General features: G+C 33.3%; 1 protein-coding gene across 6 annotated transcripts in view; it reads right to left on the bottom strand.

Annotated features, from left to right (window-relative positions):
* HERC4 (HECT and RLD domain containing E3 ubiquitin protein ligase 4) overlaps positions 1-17862 on the bottom strand; it is a 142951-nt gene that overhangs the window by 102411 nt on the left and 22678 nt on the right. For all 6 annotated transcript variants that reach the window (XR_012077394.1, XR_012077395.1, XM_006212920.4 and 3 more), the window contains exon 3: positions 5235-5394. Coding sequence is in view for 4 of the 6 variants with exons in the window: in XM_006212920.4 (XP_006212982.1) it covers positions 5235-5394 (160 nt within the window). In the remaining 2 variants the exon portion in view is untranslated. The remainder of the gene's footprint in view (positions 1-5234; positions 5395-17862) is intronic.

Below are 17862 nucleotides of genomic sequence, written 5' to 3'. Positions count from 1 at the left end.
TTAATTCTTTACTAGGGAAATTTAATCAATTCACATCTATTACGATCACTGATGTGTTCAGTCATATTTCTGTCATTTTGTGTTTCTTCTTTATGTTTTCATATTTTCTTTTTTCCCCCCAATCTCTGACTTTTCCTTAACTGCACTCTAACTGTAAAGGTTAATTGCTAAAACACTACAAAAATCAATGTAACTCTGTGCATCAATCATCCGAGGTTTTCTTTATGTAGTTCCCCTTCACCTGGTCGTTCTACTATTTTTCCTGAATGAATGTCTTTAAGAAAAAAAGAAGGGGAGAAAATAGAATATGTTTCTTATTTCCCTTTACCTGATACTGCCACCTGACCTGATTCTGCCATATTAGAGTCCGGAGCAAGTTCTGACCAGAGTGTCGATACCCATGATTTTCAGGAGGCAGCTTCAGCAAATCAAATTTTGAGCAGGAGAAAGGACAGTTACTCTAATTCCATATTGTTGTATTAGAAAGACTTTCATTTAATGGATTTATGTTCTTAACTACAAAACTTGAAAGTTGTACTGCTACAATTTAGCAGAATCCAACAGGTTAGCAGGATTCAAAGCACCTTCAGATTTTCAAATATAGCAAAATGTCTTTTTTTCTTGCAGTTAGCAAACCCAAACACCGGCAATGTAAAAACAGGAATAAAAAAATACATGGATATGTACAACTGTGCTGAAGTTACTCAACATTTACTATTACTGCTTATGTATATTAGGCACATCATACATTGACTAGTGAACTTTATTAAATATTTTTAAAACACCAACGGCTCCAAGTATGAAGTCCAACTTGCAGGACCAAGTAAAACTTTTCAAAATACTACATTTTCATAGCACCTTGTTTTCTCCTTCACAGCATCTGTCTCCATTAATTACCGGCGTACTTATTAATTAAATTATTACTATTATATTTTGCTAAACAATAAGCTCTGTGAAGGCATATTATTATCTTATACTCATGGAATCCCTAGCACCTACCATAGTGCCTGGCAAAAAGTATGTTAAAAAACAAAAACAAAAACAAAAACAAAAAAAAACTATGTAAAGCATCCACTGTTAGAAGTGAATCTATAATGTCCTTGAGGCTTTAGCATTAAAGTTTGCCCAAAAAACTTCTAAATTTGCATAGCAATTTAAACTCAGTGACTCCCAATACCAAAATATTATCAAAAAGCTTGGAATATAACATAAATGCTAACTTCTTTAGCCATATCTGCTACAGAGACAAGGAAAGATATTCTTCTGTGGCATTACTGTTTTAAACAAACAAACAAAATCTCCCTTCATCTCTTTCCAGATTTAATACACTGAAGATTGCTGGGGGTGGGGAAGAGGAAAGGATATGTTTTCTTGTTTTTTTTTTTTTTAAGCTTTCAGGAATAAAACAGAAAAAGAAAGAAAAATATTGTGAATGGTAAAACTTAATTTTACCATGTTCCATTCTTCTTAAAGAGGTAACAAATTAGAAAATTCTTAATAAAACTGAATTTTATAGAATTCATCAAAAATAATCCCCACTAAGTAAAAAAGATAATGTACATCTTTATTGGCCTTTAATTTTTAAAAGGATTCAAATGTGATTAACAGGAAAAGTAAAATAAGTCAGAATAAATTTTGTAAATAAAAAGTATATATTTACATGTATATATGCTCTACATAAAGATTCCTAATTAATCAGAACTATGAAAAGAAAATCAAAATTCACATGTCTAGGGTAAATATTTCATAACTGTTTATCAATTTAAAATAACTCCCTAAGGTTTAGAATATGTCAAACATTTTTACATGGCTATGACATCACTAAAATTATTCACTGTAAAGAACAAAATAATTACTGAATTTTGGAAGATGTTTGAGATTTCTAAGAAAATATAACAAACTTGGAAATAAAATTTATACACCCTTCTTTGCAAAGTCTTAACTTAAAAATCAAAACATAAATTGTTAAACAGATGTACTGTGGTACTGTTACATTTTTTCCAACTTAATGTATGGTGGCAATATAGGCAGAAACCAGGCATTTGCAATTGTCTATGAACATAAAATTGTAACAACTATTATTAACGACTCGTGAAAAGTTTACATTATATAACTAAGAATTTGAAGAACTAAAGTATTAAATATTTTGCCAATACCAAACTCATCATGGCATATACATTTTGTAAGTACAGGTTTCTATATGCCAATCATACCTCAATAAAGTGGTTTTAAAAATATATTTTGCCAGTAAAACATAATCAACAAATTTCCATTTCCCAATTAAGCCACAACTTTCTTAGTGATTTGAGAAAAGTCTTAGTACCAACTCTTCCATTTTGAAAAATTTAGGCTAACAACGCGTCTAGTCTCTACCATTAAGAAATATTCTTTAACTTTCTTTTTAATTTAAAATGTTTGGAACTTTCAGATGCCAATGCTATACAGCTAATTGTAATATACTTTTAAAACTGATTAAACCAAGAAAATCAATTTTATTTTTCACCAGGCTGACAATTCATACATTTTTAATTAAGTTTCTATAGTCCAAAAATAGCTGTTCTCACAAGGATAATCATATTATACCATCCTGTCATAATTTCTTATTACAAATGCCCAAAAACAGAACTTTAAAAAATAAACTACAACTTTATTTCCAACAGTTATTCTTCTTACATTAAATTAAAAGACAGTAAAATTAGGATTAACTTTTTTTAAGGATTAACTTTTTTAAAAAAAGTGTAATACACACCAGAAACTGACACATTGTAACTGACTATACTTCAATAAAAAAGATACATGTCCCTAAACAAATAAAATTAATTAATTAAATTAAGGCATAACATATCCTACATAAAAAGAAATGACTAACCAGAAATGCAGGTCTACAGAGACCACTGATACTGAATAATCTGTCTTTCCCCAAGAAGTAATGATTTCAAAACAAAACAAAATTAGAAACAGGAAGAGATTATCAAATAGTAAGAGCTTCAAATATAAGCTATTCATTATTAATTTTACATTCATCTTTAATTTTAAAGTGTCACCTAATTTACATACTGTCATCTATTGGCATAAAAATGGGTTTTATTTTCAAGAAAGTACAGTCAAATGTGAATCCTCACTTCCCCGATCACCCTTATGAAAATCATAAATGCTAATTTTAAAAAATATATTCACATGTTATCTCAGTGTCCTATCTTCTATACAGGTTTTATTAAAAATGTATGTGAAAATTACAAAGCTGGCTGACATCTCTAAGCATCTAGAAAACACTCTGCATCTAAAAAAATGATTTGGTACTGAAATTTTAAAGGGCAAAAAAATCACTAATAGTCTTTCCTAAAAATCTATTTCTACTGAAATACTAAATAGTCTTTTAAGAAATGAAAATGTCAGTAAAAACGATATGTATGTCACAATAAAACAGATCAGTTCAAGAAAAACCAAGAACGCTGAACAGGAAAAAATGCCCTACTACACACCTTAGAGTTAAGACAGATGCTCAATAAATACATAAATAGAGAAGTTTAAACCAAAGAACTCAGTTAAGATCTCTTTCAGGTCCCCATCTAAGTTCACAGAACAGTAGTCACAAATACATAACTGGGCAACCTTCAAATAAATTGTCATATAATAAAAGTTTCTCCTTATAGTAACTTTCTTTCCATTTATTAATCATCTATGGATTCCTGACTAAAATCTCTTACACCAGAACTGTACAGCAAAAAAAAAAAATTGTAAGCATAAGAATTAAGAGAATAAAGTGGAGTAAAAATAAGGGAAACTAACAAGTTTTGCCATGAATCATGGTTTTGAGAATATCGTCTTAGAAAACCTAACAAGTAAGTCCCTTTTCAATCCTTAAACACAAAATTCTTAAAATCTTAAATAAAATCCCATTCTACAACAATATACTTAGCTTAAGGAAAAAATTTTTTCTCACAACAGCATCACAGTAACAGACATAAAAAGCATAATGGGAAGTGTGTTTGTTACTTGTTATTGCAGAAGAAACAAAGAAGAAGGAATTTGTAGAATTTGGTTACAAGCTCTATTTAAAAACATGTGAATGTGATGATGTATCCAAAAATCTCGACAGTTCATTACTAGAACAAATATAAAAGGTCAAACTGAAGATGAAATAAACTTTCAATATGTTAAAACAAAGCAAATACTATACATGTATACTTTAAGCTTTTAAATAAACATATACATATGATGGAAGGTTATGGGCTTACTGAAGGAACTAGCTGCCTTTCTTCGTTAACTCATTTCTAACAATGGTAAGAGTTCCTGTTCTAAAATATATTAGTTCCCGTGCTCCAATTTGTTATCCTGGTTGTTATTTTTTAAACCAAAACAAACACTATCTACATTAAGTTAAAAACAAAATATCTAAATGTGTATTAAAAAAAGGCTACCTGAGACAAATCTAAAATTAGTTTAATACCTCAGTTCCCTGGAGAGTTCTCTTTTGTCCCTAAAACTATTACTACAAAGAAAAAACAAGAGTTTAAGGAGGCAAGAATTTATATAATTTTAAACTTGAAGCATGAATTAGTGTATTAATTATGTATATAAAAGAAATTGGATACTCTTCTTTAAATCTTTATATTTTTACCTAGATATGTTCATGCTCTTAGAGTTATTAATATTAAAGCAACGGCTGTCCCCTATGTAAATCTGTACGACTACAACATTGATGAGTCATTGTTTATTTTTAAATTTTGAAAACATTCTATGACAGATTTGTGGTTAGCATAAATTAAATTGTGGTCACTACTATGTAAAAATGTGGAAAATGAATTCTTTTTATGCTTTAAACATGTGGGACTTCTATATTCAATAAAAATAAACACTGAAAAAAAGATACATGCAACCAACTAATATTTAATAAATATTTCAATAGCTGAGGTACTCAAGATAGTAGAATTAATGGTTTAAATCAGTCTAGCCCACCTAAAAATCCTATTAAGAGAAAATTTATAATAAAGTATATATTCCCCATCCTTTTTCTTTACAAACAGAAATGACTTGGGGAAAATACGGAGTATACAAAATATAGCACTCAATCCAAATTAAAGGCAAGAACCTACCTAGTAAATGCCTTAAGAACTCAGAGGGGAGAAGTAATTAGGTGTCAACTCTTAAATGCCCACAGTAAGCAAAATAATTTAGATAACAAATTTATTATAAAAGATTGTTAAAGACCTCTTGTTGGTCACCTTTGTTACCTGGGTACTCTGATACATTCCTCTGATCCTAGCAGGCCAAGCTGTCCATCAGAATCGAGACCCCAAGCATACACCTGGCCCTTGTCATTTAGTGCTAATGTATGAGCTTCTCCACATGAAACAGCTACGATATTTTGGGCATCCAGGGCAACAACCTGCTCTACAGAAATCAAGAAGAGACACATTACATTCTAATTTTAAACTCCCAATAAGAATAAAATACAGTGTTTATCTTGTACAAAAAAGCTAAGGAAATGCTGAAATACAGACTAAGTGTAACTTCAGTTATTCTGAAAAACCTAACAAATACGTTCCACACAAAATTCTCAATGTGGTAAATGCAGAAATATATCATAGGGCATAATCAATTCAGAAAATTAGGTGAATTGAACATTTTGGGGAAGAAGTAAACGGTTCACAAGGATTCTCTCAGAAAGTGCTCTTCATCTGAAGCCATTACCAATAAAAAGAACAGAGTCCAGCTGAAAGGGAATCATTTAAATAATTTGGCTTGTTTGTTTTTTAACAATAAGATCATAACTGACACATACATTACCATATGAATACTACTATGGAGTGATCCTGAAATTAATGAAATAATCTGAATTAGCAATTTCTGACAGGAAACAATTCTTTACAGATCTCATAAATAAATATCTACTGGATATGCTGAGAGAATTGAAAGGCAATGTGACCGTAACAAATAGGTTTCAGCTTACAGGCTGCCATTTTAACACTGAAGATATAAAACCTTCATATGTGATTAAAACATGTTCAAGCTTTAAGTCAGTAATTAAAATAATGGCCCTTCAGAAGACTGTCAGCAGCCACTGACAAATCAATAAAGAAAGTGAAACTGTCTCCTTAGTATCTTTAAGATCTGCATTGTCTATCAGTTTTTTTAATAGTACCACAAGTTCTTTTAAAACACCATTTAAAGTTAACTTTTTAATCTAATAAGAAAGCTATGTCTTCAATAAACTGAAAGTCTATTGTTGCAGAGACATTAAAATTGAATCAATCAGGGTTTCTTCAGAAGCACATTTTAGCTAATGTACAAGTGCAGCTATTCAATAATGAAACAGATTATATCAAGGAGGTTTAAATCCCTATATATAAATTCAGATTATATCTTAATTACTTATTCTGCATTTTAGGGTGGGAGGTTAGCCCTTAGACAGCCTCCAGGAATTTGCTCAAATGATACATTATCTTAAGCACTTACCTTAAAGTACTATGAGTTAATAATTTGTGAAGCTGATGAACAGTACATGGAAGTTCATTATACTCATCTCTCACTTTTTGTGCATATTTTTTGCATGTGTTTTTATAAAAGTATATTGCAGTAACGCACAAAACCAAAAATATATAACATACTGCACCCCCCCAAAAAAAAAAAGGACTTAGAAGTATGGCATCATTTATTTACATCAAAATATTCCCATAAATCTTAATTATGAAGACAGAAGTAAAATGCACAAATCTGTTATCCTTCACAAAGCCCCTGAAACGAGTCAATGTTTCTCGAAAATAATCTTCATGGGAAATATAGTAAAGAGCAGAAAATGACAGGATGACAAGAAGAATGAGTAAGACTGGTTGGTTCAACAACAACATATGAAGAGTACTTAAATTAGACAGCAATGGCTATAAAATCAAAGGCACTAAAAATCAAAGAAACAAAGAAGAAATAATCATTCATACCAAACACTAATATTTACTGTAAACTTCTTGTGCTCTAAGCACTAGACACACAGATAAATAAAAGAGTTTTCATCTTCAAGGAGTTTACTGTCTATAGAAAAACAAGTGAGACAGGGATTGTGATTAAATGCTAAGATCAACAAAAGGCATCACGGGAACATAAGATACTTATTAAAGCCTTTAAAGATAATAGGAAGAATTCTGGAAGACAGTGACACTTAAGTAGCTGAGGAAAAAGGAAGAGATTCCATGTATACATCTGAGAAACTTCAAATTATTTTCTCAAATACAGCAAAACAAACTAAAAGCAAAGTGAAAAGACTGATTTTTAAAAAGCAGAGGAAGATGTTATTGACCTGTCAAACAAAGAAACAGCCTCCCTAATATTTAAAACTACGGAGGGGGGGAAGAGCAGTAATTCAGTGAAAAATAAGCAAAAGATGTGAACTGATAGTTCACAAAAAAAGAAACAGAAATGGCCCTTAATCCTATGAAAAGACACTCAACTTCGCTGATAAGAGAAATGAAAATTCAATCTACACCAGGAAGCCAATTATACATTCTCTTAGAAAATTAATAAAGCCACACACTGTTTTTTAAAATTAGAAGTACTGAGGATTGACCCAAAACCTTGCTTATGCTAAGCATGCACCCTACCAGACTTAAACCCACCCCTCAAGACATATACTTTGAACTGGTGCACATTTCTATAGGGTTAACCTTCAATTATAAAAGTTAACATTTATCAGAAGAATGAGAAGATAAGCCACTGACTCGGAGAAAATATTCACAAAAGACACAACTAATAAAGGATTGCTACCCAAAATATTTTTTAAAATTTCTTAAAACCCAACAGTAAGAAAATAAATAACCCAATCTTGTCAACATGGCAGAGAAGGACCTTGAGTTCACCTCCTCTCATGAATACAACAAAACCACAGCTGACTGCTGAACAACCATCAATAAAAACAGACTGAAACCAGGGGGAAGATATAGCTCCAATGGCAGAGTGCATAACATGTACTACGCCCTGGGTTCAACACCCCCTACCTCCTCTAAAAATAAACAAACAAATCTAATAATCTACTCCCCACCCCACAAAGAAACAAAAACAAAAACAAAAGACTGGAACCTACCAAAAAAAACCATCTTCTACAACTAGAAACATAAAGAGGGAACCACAGCAGAACAGCAAGAGGGGAGCACTTGCATATTCCAGTCCCATAACCCCCAGTGGGTGATCCAAAAGCTGGAGAATAACCAAATTGCGGGGTTCTCCTACAGGAGTGAGTTCTGAGCCCCTTGTCAGGCACCCCAGCCCTGAGGGTCCAGCATTGGGAGAAGCCACCAGAATGTATAGCTTTGAAGGCTAGTGAGGCTTAATTGCAGGAGCTTCATAGGACTGGAGCAGAGACTTCACTCTTAAAGAGTGCACACAAAATCTCACATACACGGGGACCAAGGGTTGACCGAAGCAATATTTTCACAGGAATGTGGGTCAAACCTGTCTGTTGGTCTTGGAGGTTTCAGGGGGTGGGTGGGAGGGCAGTGTAGCTGTGGCTTACCCTTTGAACATAAAAGCTGGTGGTGACAGAAGGAAGGGGGATATTCGTCTGCATAAACTCACCTGGAGGCTGACATCTTGCTTGGGGCATGAGCACCAACACCTGGCCCCACCCAACAGCCTGTAGGCTTAAGTGCCAAATAACTAACAGGGTGGGAACACAGATCCATCCATCAGCAGACAGGCTATCTTAAGACTTTCTGAGCCCACAGCCCCCTCTAAGCACACCCCCAGGCATGGGTCTGTCCACCAGAGAGCCAGACCCAGCTCCACCCATCAGTGGGCAGGCATCAGCCCCTCCTACCAGGAAGTATGCAGGAGCCTCTAGACTAGCCTCACCCACCAGGGGGCAGACACCAGAAGCAAGAAATCTATGACCCCATAGCCTTAGGAACCAAATTTACAAATACAGCCCAGACCCCTACCTGGGACCAGTCAGCTCCTGGCCCATGGGTAACAAGAGGGGAGTGTACAGCTGGGATACTTAGGATGCCCCCTACAAAGGGCGACTTTTCCCAGGTCAAGAAATCTAACTAACCCACCACATAATAAATATACAAACAGAAATCCAGACAAAATGAAGTAGCAGGGAGATATATTCCAAAAGAACAAGGTACAACCCCAGAAATATTAAGTAATGAAGAGACAGGCAATCTACCCAAGAAAGAGTTCAGATTAATGATCATGAACGAAAAGAATGGATGCACAGAACGAGAAGTTATAAGCTTTTAACAAAGAGTTAAAAAATATAAAAAATAATCAAACAGTTGAAGACTATAATAAATGAAATGAAAGATACACTCAAAGGAATCAATAGTAGAATAAACGAGGCAGAAGAATGGATCAGAGAGCTTGAACACAGACTAGTGGAAATCACTGCCATATAACAGAAAAAAGAATGAAAAGAAGGAAGAGACCTCTGGGAAAATATTAAGCAAACTAACATTCACATTACACAGGTTCCAGAAGGAGAAGAGAGAGAGAAAGGGCCTGAGAAGATATTTGAAGAGACAATAACTGAAATCTTCCCTACCATAGGAAAGGAAATAGTCACCCAAGTCCAGGAAGCACAGAGATTCCCATACAGTATTATTCCAAAGAGGAGCACACTGAGACCCATGGTAATCAAACTAACAAAAAAATTAAAGATAAAGAGAAAATACTAAAAGCAACAAGAGAAAAGCAACAAATAACATACACAGGAACTCCCATAACATTATCATCTGATTTTTCAGCAGAAACTCTCCAGGTCAGAGGGAAGTAACATGATATATTTAAAGTGATGAAAGAGAAAAAACCTACAACCAAGAATACTCTACCCAGCAAGGCTTCATTCAGATTTGATGGAGAAATCAAAAGCTTTACAAACAAGCAAAAGCTAAAAGAATTAGGCACCACCAAACCAGCTTTACAACAAATGCTAAAGGAACTTCTTTAGGTGGAAAAGAAAAGACCACAATTAGAAACAAGAAAATTACAAAACAGAAAAGCTCACCGGTATAGGCAATCATACAGTAAAGGTAGGAAGTCATCTACACACAAACTAATAGGAAAGTTAAAAGACAAAAGTAGTAAAATCATCTGTATCCACAATAAGCAGTTAAAGGATACACAAAACAATTAGCTGTAAAATACGATATCAATATCAGTAATCATGAGGGGAGTATGAATGCAAGGTATTTAAAGTGCATCTGGTATACAAAATAAACAAGTTTCTTCCCTGTAGCACAGGGAAAATATATTCAATATCATGTAGTAACCTATAACAAAAAAGAACATGAAAACAAACATATGTACATACATGTATGACTGAAACAATATGCTCCACACCAGAAACTGATATAACAGTGTAAATTGACTATATTTAAATAAAGAAATAAAATGCATTTGAAATTAAGAGGTCAGCAACTTAAAACAATCATGTATGTATGTATGTGTGTATATACTTTTATACCAAAACCTCATGGTAACTGCAAACTAAAAACCTGTAATAGACAACAGACACAAAAATAAAGAGGAATCCAACATAGCACTAAAGACAGTCATCAAATAACAAAATAAAGAACAAAATTAAAAAGGGGGAAAAAAACAACTCAAAGCAATTAAGAAAATGGCAATAAGAACATACTTATCAAAAATTACCTTAAATGCAAATGGACTAAACAATCCAATCAAAAGATACAGACTGGCTGAATGGATACAAAACGAGACCCATATATATGCTGTATACAAGAGACCCACTTCAGACCGAGGGACACGCACAGACTGAAAGTGAAGGGATGCAAATGGAAACCAAAAGAAAGCTGGAGTAGCAAATATTTATATCAGACAAAACAGACTTTAAAAGAGACAAACAGGGACACTACATAATGATCAAGGGGTCAACCCAAGAAAAGGATGTAACAATTGTAAATATATATGCACCCAACAAAGGAGTAACTCAATATATACAGCAACTGTTAACAAACATAAGAGAAACTGCCAGTAACACAGTAATAGTGAGGACCTTAACACCCCATTTACAACAATGAACAGATCATCCAGACAGAAAATCAGCAAGGAAATATAGGCCTTAAATGACACACTAAACCAGATAAACTTAATTGATACTTAGAGAGCATTCCATCTGAAAGCAGCAGAATACACATTCTTTTCAAGTACACATGGAACATTCTGTAGGATAGATCACATACTGGGCCACAAAACAAGCCTTGGTAAACCAAAAATAAAACAAAACAAAACAAAACTTGAAAGTATATCAAGTACCTTTTCTGACCACAAGGCTATATTAGAAATCAATTACAAAAAGAAAAAAAAAACTGCAAAAAACACAAACACAAGGAAGCTAAACAGTATGCTACTAAACAACCAATAGATCATTGATGAAATCAAAATGAAATTTTTTAAAAAGCTCTAGATAGGGACAAATGAAAACACAATAATTCAAAACCTATGGGATGCAGAAAAAGCAGTTCTAAGCGGGAAGTTTGTAATGACATAATCTTTCCTCAGAAAACAAAAATGTCAAACAACCTACCCTTACACCTAAACCACCTAGAAAAGAAACAAACAAAACCCAAAATACAAGGAAAAGAATCATAAAGATCAGAGCAGAAATAAATGAAAGAGACTAAAAAAAAAAAAAATAGAAAGAATCAATAAAACTAAAAGCTGGTTCTTTGAAAAGATATACAAAATTGATAAACCTTTAGTGAGATTCATCAAGAAAAAAAGGGAGAGGACCCAAATCAATAAAAATGAGAAAGAAGTTGTAAGTAACGCCACAGAAATACAAAGGACCATAAGAGGCTATTACCAAAAACTATACACCAATAAAATGGAAAACCTATAAGAAATTGACAAATTCTTAAAAAGGTACAATCTTCCAAGACTGAACCAAGAAGAAATAGAAAATATGAACAGACTACCAGTACCGAAATCGAATCAGTAATTTACAAACTCCCAACAAACAAAAGTCCTAAACTAGATGGCTTCACAGGTGAATTCTACTAAATATTTACAGAAGAGTTAACACCTATCCTTTTGAAACTATTCCAAACAATTGCAGAGGAAGGAACACTTCCAAACACATTCTATGATGCCATCATCACCCTGATATCAAAACCAAGGATATCTCTCTCTCTCTCACACAAACACACAATTACAGGCCAATATCCCTGATGAACACAGATGCAAAAATTCCCAGCAAAATTTTTGCAAATTGACTCCAACAATACATTAAAAGGATGATACACCATGATCAAGTGGGATTTATTCCAAGGACACAAGGATTTTTCAATATCCACAAATCAATCAGGGTGATACATCACATAACTTAAAAATAAAAACCATATGATCATCTCAATAGATGTACAAAAAGCTTCTGATAAAATTCAACATCCATTTATAGTAAAAACTCTCCAGAAAGTGGACATAGAAGGAACATATCTCAACACAACAAAGGCCATATGACAAGCCTACAGCTAACATCATACTCAATAGTTAAAAACTAAAGGCATTTCCTCTAAGATCAGGAACAAGACAAGGATGCCCACTCTTGCCACTTTTATTCAAGATAGTTTTGGAAGTCCTAGCTACAACAATTAAAGAAAAAGAAATAAAATGAATCCAAATTGGAAAAGAAGAAGTAAAACTGTCACTGTTTGCAGGTGACATGATACTATAAACAGAAAATCTCAAATATGCTACTAGAAAACTACTAGACCCCATCTATGAATTCAGTAAAGTTGCAGGATACAAAATTAACATACAGAAATTTGTTGTTCTTATATAGAACAAAATATAAGAAATAAAAATAAGGAAGCAACCCCATTTACCACTGCATCAAAAAAAAAAAAAAAAAACAACAAAAAAACTAGGAGTAAATCTATCTAAGGAGGCAAAAGACCTGTACTTTTAAAACTGTAAGACACTGATGAAAGAAATTGAAGACAATGTACATGGAAAGATATACCGTGTTCTTGGATTAGAAGAATCAAAATTGTTAAAATGGCCATACTGACAAGGCAATATACAGATTTAATGCAATCCCTATCAAATTACCAATGGCATTCTTCACAGAACTGGAACAAAAACATTGTTAAATTTGTATGGAAACACAAAAGACCGTGAATAGGTGAAACAATCTGAGAAAGAAGAATGGAGCTGGGGAAATCGTGCTCCCTGACTTCAGACTACAATACAAAACTACAGTAACCAAAATAGCATAGTACTGATACAAAAACAGACATACAGACTCATGGAATAGTGGACAGAAACTTCAGAAATAAACCCAAACACTTACAGTCAACTAATCTATGACAAAGGAGGCAGGAATATACAATGGAGAAAAGACAGTTTCTTCAATAAGTACTGCTGGGAAAACTAAACAGGTACATGTAAAGGAATGAAATTAGAACATTCTCTAACACCATATACAAAAATAAAATCAAAATGGATTAAAGACCTAAATGGAAGACCAGATACTATAAAACTCCTAGAGAAAAACATAGGCAGAACATTCTTTGATGTAAATCGAAGAAATATTTTTTTGGGTTCCATCTCCTAGAGTAATGGAAATAAAAACAAAAGTAAACAAATGGGACCTAACTAAACTTAAAAGCTTTTGCATAGCAAAGGAAATCACAAATAAAACTAAAAGACAACCTACATCAACAAGGGATTAATTTCCAAAATACACAAGCAGCTAACACAGCTCAAGATTAAAAAAAAAAATCCAGTGAAAAGAAAGTACAGAAGATCTAAACAGACATTTCTCAAAAGAAGACATACAGATGGTCAACAGGCACATGAAAAGATGCTCAAGATCATGAATCAAGAAATGCAAATCAAAACTACAATGAAGAATCACTTCACAACGATCAGAATGGCCATCAGCAAAAAGTCTACAAGGAATAAATACAGGAGAAGGTGTGGAGAAAAAGGAACCCTCCTACACTTTTGGTAGGAATATAAATTGGTACAGCCACTATGGAAGTTCCTTAAAAATCTAAAAATAGAGTTACTATATGATCCAACAATCCCACTCTTGGGCATATACCTGGAGAAAATTCTTAATTCAAAAAGATACATGCACCCCAATGTTCACACCACCACTATTTACAATAGCCAAGACATGGAAACAGCCTAAGTGTCCATCAGCAGATGAATGGATAAAGAACTTGTGGTATAATTATAAAATGGAATATTAGTCAGCCAAAAAAATAAAATAATGCCATTTGCAGCAACCTGGATGGAGCTGGAGATCACTACACTAAGAGAAGTAAGTCAGAAAGAGAATGAAAAATACCATGTTATCACTCATATGTATAATCTAAAAAGAGACACAAATGAACTTATTTACAAACAGAAACAGACTCACAAACATAGAAAATAAACTTACGGTTACTAGAGGAAAGGGGGTAGAGGGATAAATTGGGATTTTGTGACTTGCAAATACTATTGTATATAAAAGACATACAGATGGCAAGTAACCATATGAAAGTGTATTTTATATCATATATCATCAGGGAATTGCAAATTAAAATGAGGTACCCACTATAAACCTATTAAAATGGCCAAAATCCAAAACACTGACAATAGCAAATGCTGGCAAGGACACAGAGCAACAATGACTCTCATTCATTGCTAGTGGGCATGCAAAATGGTAGAGACACTTTGGAAGACAGACAGTTTGACTATTTTTTACAAAACTAAACATACTCTTATATGATCCAGCAATCACACTTCTTGGAATTTACTCAAAGGAATTGAAACTAATATCTACACAAAGACCTGCACAGAGATGTTTACAGTATCTTTATTAGTCATTGCCAAAACTTGGAAGCAACCAAAATGTCCTTCAGTAGGTGAATGGATAAACTGGTATATCCAGACAGTGGAACATCATTCAGTGCTAAAAAGAAATGAGCTATCAAGCCATGAATACACATGGAGGAAACTTAAATGCATACTACTTAGTGAAAGAAGCCAAATGGAAACGGTTACAAAATAAATGATCTAAGTTTATGATATTCTGGAAAAGGCAAATACTTTGGAGACAATAAAAAGATAAGTGGCTGCTTGTGGGCAGGGAGAGAAAGGAAGGAATAGGCAGAGCACAGAGGATTTTTAAAGTAGTCAAACTATTCCGGGTGATACTTTCACTACTGTATACCATACTATGTATATCATTGCATGCATTCATCAAAACCCCAGAATGTACAACACAGAGTGATTGCTAACGTAAACTATGGACTTTAGAAGATAACAGTGTGTCAGTGTAGATTCATAAGTTGGTAATAAATGTACCACTGTGGTACAGGCTGTGGATAGTGGGGGAGGTTGTGTATGGATGGTATAGAGTATACGGTTAACTCTGTACTTTCTGCTCAAGTTTGCTGTGAACTTCAAATGCTCTTTAAAAGTTTATTAATAATAAAATTTGTTTATTAAAAACACACACACACCAAGATAACATTTTTCATCTCATAAAAATTCAAGTCTGATAACAATCTGTTGGGAAAGAAGGAACTCATATACTCATAGTTGGAATACAAAATAGAACCACCTTTATGGAAAGGAATGTGGCAATTATCTAACAAAACATATGCATTTACCTTTTTGAATCCAGCAATTCCACATCGTACAGATACATCTAAGTACTAAAGGGTAGCAGAATAATGCTACCTCAAATTATGCCACTTTGGAATAAGGGTTATTTTGAGCTGAAGGCCATTAAGAAGCAGATATAAGAAAAGCTCTCTGCTCTCCCCCTATGTGCCTAAAAAGCAGGACATAAATTTGTTAAGGTGTCCCCTCTTCCCTCTCTACTAGAAGTTAATCACTAGAGACACCCTAGACCTTATCAGGTCAGAAACAGCACCAGAAGAAACTACTAAGAAACTTCACTAACTAGCCTTTATCTTTTCATAAGTTCCCACACATATTTGCCACCCCAGAAATTCAAAGAACTTTTCATTTTGTTACTTCTTTACTTATTGTTCTTTTGTTAAAATGCTACGTAAGTCCATGTTCTACCACCCTCTTGTGTTACTCATTCCTGAGCGTTCCCACATGTAAACACAATGCAATAAACTTCTCTTTTTTCTCTTGTTAATCTGTCCTTTGTCTAGACAGGCCCCAGCTGGAGCACCTAGGAGGGTAGAATACAACATATGTGCGTCTACGTGAATGTGTGTGTATTTACATATATATGCAGTACTGCATATAATACCAAAAGACTGGAAATATTTCAAGTATCCATCAATCAAGGATTCCACACATTGAGATACTATGCTCTGAAGAAATAAAGAGGAAACTACATGCAAATATGGAAAGCTCTCAAGGATATACTACCCAAGGAAGGGAAAAAGAAAAATCAAGATGTGGAATAATGTACATGACTTGCTATTTTTTGTGTATAAGGAAGAGGGAAGAATAACAATATATATTCATATTTCTTACAACTACATAAAGATACTTTGGAAAGATAAACAAAAAATTAACAAACATAGTTACGTATAAGGGATGTGGGTAGAGGCGGAAATAGGGTAGTCAAATGTAAGAGCAAACCTCTCAATGTGTTTATATTATTTTGATTTTTAATTTAGATTGAGTATGAATATTGTCTATTCAAAATAAAAATTAAAATAATTTTAAAAATTAAACAGAATATTAGAAAAAATAGCCAAAGCAATGTGTCAAAACCAATGTTTTCTCTTTAAAACTGACCTGAGCTCTAATTTTTTTCTACATACTAAAAACTCAAGATAAATAATTTTGGTTCTTTCAGAATTTGAGCCCCATCAAATTATTGAGATATCTATTTTGAGAATGAATAACTACTTCACAAATATATTATTAAAGAAACATAATACAGTTATTATCTTAGATAGTATTTAATACAGGCTTTTCAGACAACAAATACACAAACTGATAACCTCTCCATACGATTTTTAAAATTATTTTTCCAAATGGCTAATCAAAATGAAAAGCCTCAACCATTTCCCCGCAGTATGCTAAAAAGTCAGATCAATGTTATATTGAGACATTTCACATCCAGGTCAAATTCTGGTTGAATGCTTAAAAAAAGATGGCCTCAAAGGAGAGTCAATGATAACTAAGTCAAGAATGAAGGGGGAATAAACGAAACCAGCAAAACAAAAAAATTCACTAGAACACCTGGCTTGATGATACCCTATATGAGAAAGAAAAGAGAATTCATACCAAATCTAACAGCTAACATTTATTGGGTGTTTACTATGTAACAGGTACTATGCTAACTCTAAAAGTTTAAATCACCAAGCCAAATATGCCTTTTACAGCCAAGGAACACAGAAAAGGGAGGGATAAGTGGTGATTAAATTCACTTCAATTTAGATTGAGTATGAATATGAGGGCAGAAAACAAAAGAAAAACTCTGCCAAACAAACCCATTAAAAAACAATTGATTCCTCTGATAAATGGGAGCTACAAGAAGATGTTAGAATTAAGAGAACGTATGATGCTAAACTTGTTGGAAAAGGTTTAGTAGCAGCACATGATCATTATAGTTGACTGTATTTCAGAAATAAGGTATGCTTTAAAAAAATACAAATACACAGATAAAAATACGTGGCAAAAGGTTAACTGTCGATCATTGCACTATTCTTTCAACTTTTCCTTATGCTTCAAAACGTTCATATAAAAAGTTTGAGAAAAGTAATACTGTTCATAACAATATTTATGATTCACAATATTTCTCTTCAAGGAAAGAATAAAAGGAACACTTAGTTTTGGGAGGCACAAAAAGGCAAAGAAAACTTAAGTGGAGGAGACTGTCTAGAGAAAGGAAGGAAAAAACTACATTTTTTTCAGAGA

The sequence above is a fragment of the Vicugna pacos genome, chromosome 11, assembly GCF_048564905.1.
Source record: "Vicugna pacos chromosome 11, VicPac4, whole genome shotgun sequence".
In the NCBI taxonomy this organism is placed as follows: domain Eukaryota; kingdom Metazoa; phylum Chordata; class Mammalia; order Artiodactyla; family Camelidae; genus Vicugna; species Vicugna pacos.
Note: the sequence above shows the minus strand (reverse complement) of the source record. Positions and strands in the feature narration are given on the sequence as shown.